The sequence below is a fragment of the Nanorana parkeri genome, unplaced genomic scaffold, assembly GCF_000935625.1.
Source record: "Nanorana parkeri isolate BGI_ZX_2015 unplaced genomic scaffold, ASM93562v1 scaffold2192, whole genome shotgun sequence".
In the NCBI taxonomy this organism is placed as follows: Eukaryota; Metazoa; Chordata; class Amphibia; order Anura; family Dicroglossidae; genus Nanorana; species Nanorana parkeri.
In genome coordinates this window covers 87,258-96,437 of record NW_017308460.1, presented here as the reverse complement: position 1 = coordinate 96,437, position 9,180 = coordinate 87,258, and the positions used below count along the sequence as shown (strand labels likewise).

General features: G+C 45.9%; 1 protein-coding gene across 1 annotated transcript; it reads left to right on the top strand.

Moving 5' to 3' along the window:
* Window positions 1–3,110: 3,110 nt before the first annotated feature.
* BRF2 (BRF2, RNA polymerase III transcription initiation factor 50 kDa subunit) lies at window positions 3,111–8,095 on the top strand. Its single transcript, XM_018572978.1, is given in 5 exon segments — window positions 3,111–3,276; window positions 5,927–5,986; window positions 6,934–7,255; window positions 7,457–7,842; window positions 7,845–8,095. Coding segments are annotated over 5 exon segments (1,173 nt in total). The 5' UTR covers window positions 3,111–3,122.
* The last annotated feature ends 1,085 nt before the right edge of the window (window positions 8,096–9,180 follow it).

The window sequence follows — 9,180 nt, the reverse complement described above, 5'->3', positions numbered from 1 at the left end:
TTACCCCCCATAGCTCTACTTTTTAATATACGACACAGCTCCATGATCTGTACATAGGAGGTGTCTGTAAAAAAAAAACAAAGGTTGTAACAGTGAAAACAAATTGCTGATTGGCTGCTAAGAATGCATTGGGCAGTTAGAATTTGACAGAAAGTGACAGTTGGTTGCTGACTGACTGTTAGATTTTCAAATTTCACTGACTCCCAGAGGTGTTTTTGATTGGCTGCTAGAGATGGATAGAGCTGCTGCAGGGATCCCAACCTGAAAGAAGCAATTTCAGGGAGGTGTCCCTCTCGTTTCAGGGAGGTGCCCTCTCCCCCCCCCATCCGCGGAGGGGGGGTTAGGGGGGGCTGGGAGAGAGCACCCCCCTGAAATGATGGCAGATAGCACAGGAAGCATTAGCTTCTTTGCTATCTGCAGGCTTTTTTTTTTTTTTTAGGTATTCTGACAGTTGCAGTCGTCAGAATGAAAAAAAAAAAAAAGGCATAAGAATGCATAGCTAGATTCCTATTGGCTATTTCACTTTGCAATAGCCAATAGCAAAGCAAACTAGCTATTTCACCCGCCCTGTGCTGCTTCCAATCACCAGAAGAGGACCTGATAGAAACATTCAGGTCCCCCTCTGCTGATTGACAGCAGCAGTGGGCGGGTGCATTAGCTAGTTTGCTATTGGCTATTGCAAAGTGCCATAGCCAATAGCAAACTAGCTATGCATTCGTATGACTTTTTTTTTCTTTTCTCACTAACAACGGGCCGCAACTCCCGATGTCAGAAAAGAAAAAAAAAACAATCGCTGGGAAAGGTTTAATCGATCGAGCAGATTAACCCTTTCCGGGAGGAAGTGTTTCTCTCCTGGGCGGCCGGGAGCCGCTATCTAATAGCGGGAGACTCCCGGAGCGTCCGGGAGAGTTGGGATGTCTGCTGCTGCCATGAAACCCGGACACAGCATTCAAAACCTGCACTGTCCGGGTGAATCCTAGACAAGTGGCAACCCTAACTTACAGGGTTATTCACGGAAGGGGGAAGAGTTTGGAGAAGGCCGGAGAAGTGAACAATCTAGGACAAAATAGCTGATTTGTAAAAATTCTCCAATTCAGCTCACTTGCCAGTTCAGCTATGTTGTCCTAGATTGTTCCCCTCACCTGCCTTCTCCACACTCTTCACCCTTTGTGAATAACCCTGATAGTTTTAGAGCAGTGGTTCTCAACCTGTGTAACCTCAGGACCCACATTTGTCCTCGGTCATTAAGTCGCGACCCAAGTCGAACTGCAATGGAATGCACAGCATTAGGGTACCGCACATTCCGGTGCGGGCGGCCTACACCAGAATGCACAGTAGGAGTGATTGCGTGATACAGTGCGTTAATCGCACGGTACTATGTGATTAACGCACTGTACTAGTGTGATTAACGCACTGTACTAGTGTGAATGGGCCCCCAAAACACTCACAGACGCACACAACCACAAAAACATTCTCACACACACATACACACTAAAAAAAAAAATGTATATGTATATTTTAATTTTTTTTAGGTCCACCCAGTCTCCCTATCTTACAAAAACTGGAGTCGATCCTCAGCCTGGGATCCAGTATGGGCTGCTGTGCTGTGACGAAGCTCCATCCATATGTGCAGTGCTTGTACAACTCTCTTGCACGCCCTGTGGAGGTGCTGAGAGCCAGAATGTGATGTCACTCCGGTCCAGGCACCTCTATAAGACACGTGAGGGAGCTGTAAGCAATGCATGTATGGATGGAGCTTCCTCACGGCCATATCCCCAGCCCATTCCACCTCAAGCTGATGCTCAGCGCCGTGCAACATATTTTGAATGGCTGCTTGGCGTGAGAACTGACAGTGCTGCACTAGGAGAAGGCTGAAGAGCTTCTCGCCTAAAAAAGTGGAACGCATGCCGCGACCCACTGAACACATGGTCGCGACCCACTTTTGGGTCACGACCCACCAGTTGAGAACCAAGGTTTTAGATAGAGTAAGGGAGGGTTATAACCCCTCTCAGTGTTTTTCTTTGCTATATGTGTCCTATTGGGGAGATTTCCCTTTTTTTCCTGTCTGATTGGCACAATCGGAAGTGTAAGGAAATTCCTCCAAAGAGAGGGAAACCCCTGATGATAGTGTCCCCAATGGAAAATTTTCCATCTCTTCCTGTTCTGGTGTCAATCCAAAATGTGTCATTTTCTTTCACTCTTACTTCCCGTGAAAACAATCACCAGGACAAATAGGGTGAATCTCCCTAATGGGGACACAGACAGCAATAAAAATTAGATCTGGTGTTCTAATCCCTCTCCACTTCATACAGAGCAAAAAGAAAAACTGGCTTCAGTTGTACTGTATTGCTGAATGTTGAGATGGAGCGGGTTGGCCTCCATTATGTACGGGTGGTGCGATGTACTGTTTATTTATTTTAAACTTTATTGAAATGTTACAAAATTACACTTTATTTAATCCTATGCACCCAGCCAGTGGTAATGAGTTGTGTTGCGTAGAAATGCCAAATGTCCACATTTTTCTGCAACCCATCTCAATGCAGCATTGTGGTGTGAAAAGAGGACATATAAAGAACAATTGTTTCCTATATTCCAACGCATATGCTGTGACTGAGCCCTAAATGTCATCAATACACCTTCTAATCATCCACATACCATGGAGCAGTACACTAGAAATGTATATGAAACAACAGCGCCACCCAGTGCCAGCATCTATACAGCACCACTGTTCACACTCACGCCACAGGACGGTCCCAGGACTTCCGGTCATCAGATGTCTCCCAACAACCAGAGAACAAGGAGTCACTGATTAGTTTCCTCAATGCCCCCTACATAGTATCACCGCTGTAGTGAGTTTATCTTCTGACGTTTCGTGAGACGTTTTAAAAACGTAACATTTGTGGCATATTCAGTCGTTACAGCGGCATTGGGTGCCATATTAGTGAAGACCAGTATCACCGTTATGTAATATGGCTGACTTCAACAAAATGGCGCCGACAGCGGAGACATTTCAGAACTTTTTGCATGGCGGGGGGAAATGTTATTGTAGGCGGAGCTGCTCAGTGGTTTCCTGATGACTGGCAGCTCTGGTGGCTCCTGCACTTTGTATTTCCAGCCGTGAGATGTCTGCACCCGTACGGTGTCCACAATGCGGCTCCTCCGATATTGTGGAAGATGCTCATTACGCTCAGGAGCAGATGGTGTGTGCAGACTGTGGCTGTATCCTGACAGAGGGGGTCCTCACCACCACCCAGCATGAGGAGAGCTTCCTGCAAGGTGGGCTCTGTGCTGGAGTCATTGTGCAACCATGGCAACCCTTACACTGTGTACAGCCATTGGCGCTATAGTCTGGACTCGCATCTATAGACGGTGGGGTCACGCTGACGGGACCGTTCTATAGACGGTGGGGTCACGCTGACGGTACCGTTCTATAGACTGTGGGCTCACGCTGACGGGTCCGTTGGTTCTATGGACTGTGTGCTCATGCTGATGGGTCCATTGGTTCTATAGACTGTGGACTCACGCTGATGGGACCATTGGTTCTATAGACTGTGGACTCACGCTGACGGGACCGTTCTATAGACTGTGGGCTCACGCTGACGGGACCGCTCTATAGACTGTGGGCTCACGCTGACGGGACCGTTGGTTCTATAGACTGTGGACATGGGGCAAATGAGAGCGCAAATCCTGAGAGTATAAAAGGTGTAGGCACAACCAGTGTCTGTGTATTACGGGTAAAACGGGCAAAAAAGATCAACAAAACGAAATATTAAAAGGAATTGGAAACTTACTTGAGGAGCCAAAAGTCTTGGTGATGGGGGCCCCGAAGAGGTCATGGCAATGCGAGTCGTATGCAGTGTGTCCCAGGGGTGAAAGGATGAATGAAAGAAAAAGCAATATAAACTAAGTGCTGTGTGTGCCGAAGGACTAGTGGAGAATACCTCTAGTCTTGATCGCGATGTTTTTTATGGGACGTGGTGCGATAAAGTGACAGAAGGCTAGGGAAGAACGTGCACGGAGCGGTGGTGTACGTTTTACCCGTAATACACAGACACTGGTTGTGCCTACACCTTTTATACTCTCAGGATTTGCGCTCTCATTTGCCCCATGTTCACAGGTTTCTCCCCCTATTTTTAGAGCAGCAATCCCCATTGGCCGTATTCACACATATCCTACACTTCCAAAAGAGCGCTGTGTCTTTTTCCGTTTGTTGTCTATAGACTGTGGGCTCACGCTGACGGGTCCATTGGTACTATAGACTGTGGGCTCACGCTGACGGGTCCATTGGTTCTATAGACTGTGGGCTCACGCTGACGGGTCCATTGGTACTATAGACTGTGGGCTCGCGCTGACGGGACCGTTGGTTCTATAGACTGTTGGCTCACGCTGACGGGACCGTTCTATAGACTATGGGCTCACGCTGACGGGACCGTTGGTTCTATAGACTGTGGGCTCACACTCATGGGACCGTTGGTTCTATAGACTGTGGGCTCACGCTGATGGGTCCATTGGTTCTATAGACTGTGGGCTCCCGCTGACGGGTCCATTGGTTCTATAGACTGTGGACTCACGCTGACTAGTCCATTGGTTCTATAGACTGTGGGCTCGTGCTGACCGGACCGTTCTATAGACTGTGGGCTCACGCTGACGGGACCGTTGGTTCTATAGACTGTGGGCACACACTCATGGGACCGTTGGTTCTATAGACTGTGGGCTCACGCTGACGGGTCCATTGGTTCTATAGACTGTGGGCTCACGCTGCCGGGTCCATTGGTTCTATAGACTGTGGGCTCACGCTGACGGGACCGTTCTATAGACTATGGGCTCACGCTGACGGGACCGTTGGTTCTATAGACTGTGGGCTCACACTCATGGGACCGTTGGTTCTATAGACTGTGGGCTCACGCTGATGGGTCCATTGGTTCTATAGACTGTGGGCTCCCGCTGACGGGTCCATTGGTTCTATAGACTGTGGGCTCCCGCTGATGGGGAAAATGTTCCAGCAATAAAAAGCTCATCTGATCAGTGTTTGTGCATTAACCCCTCAGTGATCAGTCTCCAGAGTATGTGCATTAGTGGAAGCCTGACATATAAGGAACAAAGCAGTAGAGTGTCGTATCATCATGAGTGGTAGTCAAATGTAGGCGAAACCCTATCGTGTGGCTAGATAAATATATTTTCAGGTGCAAGCTTTTGAAAACAGTTTGGGGATGAATTACAAGACATTCGCCAAATGTATAGCTGAGTGAATGACATTTACAGCGCATTCCTAGATGGAAGTTCCTGTGCTCCTTGCCTCCATCTAGTGGCAGTAATGTGCTGGGAATGTCATTTGCTCAGCTATACTATTTTCTTAAAGAAGGAATCCAATATTTTGCACCTGAAAATATATTCAGTTAGCCTACATTTTTACTTTCCTAATTGGAGGAACATGAAAAGTGTCATTTCTGACCCCTAAAATGCTAGTTTCCTGCCTGTCATACTGGCCCTCTTGTTGTCATAACTTTCTTACTGTTTCAGAACAAGTATTAGAATAGGGATCTCTGACTGACCATCCTCTTCCCCTCCCCAGACTGACTGATGGATCCTGCACCTCATTCTGCAGACTGATCACCTATTCTCCTTTTTTAGACATATGTCTCTCCGGTATGGTGGACACATCCTTAATTTCACTCTACAAACTAATAACCTATTCTACCGCCCTAGAATGTACACATGCTACACCCCACTATGCAGACTGACACCCCAACTCTTCCGCCCCCAAATGATGGATGCTTCCTGCATTGTACTCTGCCAGTGGACCAGTCTACTACTATTCTCAGGAGCTCAGCAACTAAAACAATATTGACACCATGTGTTAGCATTTCGAGGACCCAAGTAGTCAGCCTCTGATTTATTCAGATCTGTGTTTTTGTTCCATCTACAGCTGTACGGTTTTCAGAGAGCACTGGGCAGAATGATTCCATCAGCAAAACTAAGCTCAAAGGTAAGTGTACTTCTGTTTCATAATATATTGAAGAAGAGATGATTACACGGGTGCCACCTTTTGGGGTAAAAGACATTTAGGTGCCATATACTGTGTGTGTCTTTATCTGAGTTGGACTTCTAAAGGTCTGCATTCCACTGTAGCTGTTAGTAAGATCCGAGGATAGCTGCCTGGGTGTTAGCAATTTGGAAACATTTAACCCCATTGCACATATACACCGAGTGGCCAGATTATTATGACCACCCCATCAGTACTTCGTTGGGCCACGAGATGACTCCATGAGATGACTTCGTTGGACCGCCTCGTGACTCCACGAGATGTTGAAAGGAGATGCGAGGAATCTGACACTGCACTGTTGCCCTTCTGTTGTCTTGTACCAGTCTTGCCACTCTCCGTTCTGCCCTAACATTGACTAGTCGCTGACGGCCACAATTCGCACGTTCAGACCCAGATTTTCAGCTGACAGTCCAGTCTTTAAACACTTTAACAACAGCTGCTCTTGAACATTTAACGAATTCTGCTGTTTTGCTGATACTCGCTCCATGGCTCTGAGCGCCAACAATCATCCCACGTTCAAAGGCTGTTAAATCGCATTGTTTACCCATATCTTCAGAAACAAATCACTTCTACTGTCGTGGTAAACAACCTGCTTCCCTATTTATAATGGTCTGGCCCTCTAGCAACTTCAGCGCAAAATTATAGCTAATTTGCCTACAAACGTCAGGTGGTCATAATAATCTGGCCACTCAGTGTATATGAGCCTTCAAACAAATAAGGCTTAATTGGCATGCTGAACTGTGTTATGTGTAGTGACCGGTACTTACTGCCAGCATTTAAAGGAATAATTTGAGGATGTATTCGTGTAATGTAGAAGAGCGATCTTTTATATCTGCCTGGATGGAGTTCACCTTTAAATGTGTCATTTTTGTCCGTGTTGTGTCCACTAGGCATCATCCGTGTCAGAAATCTCTGCAAAGTCCTTCGGCTTCCAGACACCTTTGCAGACACTGCAGTGTCGTATTATGAACAGATCTTCTACCACCCTATGTGCCACTTTGTTAGTCAGGAGAAGAAGGAAGCCATTATGGGGTGCTGTGTGTATGTAACATGCCGGCAGCATCATTGGCCTCTCACTATGGGCACCATCTCCTCCTTGCTCTACTCAAAAGACGAACTCTTCAGCGAAATGTTCCGAAAGCTGATACTAGCTCTGAAGATTGACATCCCATCTTTGAGCCTACAGGACCTGGTGAAGAGTCACTGCAATAGGTAAATAATTAGGAATCTCATTATAAAAGCCAGTGGCAGGTGTGATTGGTCATTTCAATGTGTAGAATTGGGTCTAGCTTTAAAGTCTATGGAAACACGAAGTCTATTTTCATTCTCATCCATTGTATTGTATTTCTTTTTCCTTTATGGTTTATTTTAAGCTAAGGTTACATCCAGTATCACTAACATGTTTCTCCGCAGTCTTAGGTTATTCCAGAAGGCTCCGACTGCTCCTCCCAAATATGTCGAGAATCTGGACAATGTATTACAACGAGCACTACACATAGTGGAACTGGCTGCAGAAACCTGGCTGGTAACTGGACGTCACCCTATCCCTATTATCACGGCAGCTGCTTATCTTTCCTGGCAGTCCCTCAAACCTGCCCAGCGCCTCTCCTGCACATTAACTCAGTTTTGCAAATTGTGTGAAATAGACTTTCCAAATCCAGCACCTCTGCGACTGAATGAATTTATAGACACATTTCTCAAACTGGCCCAACAGCTGCCCTGGCTAAAGATGCTGTCGCTCAACAAGAAGACTGTGATACAGCACTTGGGAGACATCCTAAAGCACCGGGCTTATCTTCTGAGCAGCCGAGCCGTACCGCAGCCTCTGAGCAGCCGAGCCGTACCGCAGCCTCTGAGCAGCCGAGCCGTACCACTCCTTTTCTCCCTCCATGCATGATGAAAGCAAAGAAACGAAGTTACAGCAGTGCTTTTTTGGAAGACCAGCACATCACTGGAGATGAGGAAATATTGGACAGTGAAATAGAGCAATATCTCAGGACTCCGGCTGAGATCAAAGAGATTCAGCAGTTTGAGGCTAAGATGACTCCATAATGGGATCTTGCACTAAAGGATATAGATATAGGACTTCATGTATAAAAGTGTGTAAAGAAACAGGTCCTTTTGCTTGTATATCAGATTCTCCTATTTATGTTTGCATGGGGGAATGGAAGTGAGAATCTGGTTGGTAAAGTACAGAAGCTCCTTTTTTATGTTTGAGACTCAAAGAGGTTTATTTATAAGAAGCAGAGCCGTCCTTCCTCAAATCTGAAATTGACATTCATTCTGTGCGAATAGAGCAAATTGAAAATGTTTTCTGGTGCAGAATGAATGTAATTGTTGGGAAATCTTGTATTCTGGCCTCCAGATGGAGCTGAGAGCATTGGAAGGAGCTATTTATTACCTATGCTCCTTGGCTCCATCTAGTGGCCATATTGCGATATTTTCCACCAATAACATCAGTTCTAGGGATGCGCCTAATTATCGATGGCCGAAAAAAGTACTATAGGCAAAATCTGGCCACAAATTTTCTATTCGGTGCATCACTAATTCGTTCTGCACAAGAAAACATTCAGCTTTGTCCTGTTCCCACAGATCGGATGTAAATGTTGTGTTTGCAGCGGAGGGCTCTTCAAACTTTTTATAAATACATTCCATGGAGTTTATGCTGTACACTGTCTCCTCGTTATTTATGTTTTATTTTGTGCATTACGTTTATTGTAAGCATTGCACATACGTTTCTTTTTAATGATACATTTCATGTGCTTTTTACATTTGTCTCCACTGGAGGAAAGGAATCCTTCAAAACATTCCATTCAGTTGTGTTTAAATAAATAGAAGCGACTGAAGTGTTCTTTAAAGAATGTTCTCCTTTTACTGAACTCATTTATAGAGCATCGCTGTATTTGAACACGAAAAGCCAGATTATCCACAAGGAAACCGAGACGGGCGTCTAGGACCCGATGGATGTCCAGGGGGCCGAGCACCAACTTTCATTCTCTTGCCGTGGAACTCCATAGACCTGTGTCTTCATTCAACCTCAACAACCATGTAACCAAGGGGGTTGGTCATACTCTTTTAGGATCCATTCAGACGTATGCCTGTTACCTCAATATATGACAAGGCATGTATCCAGAAGT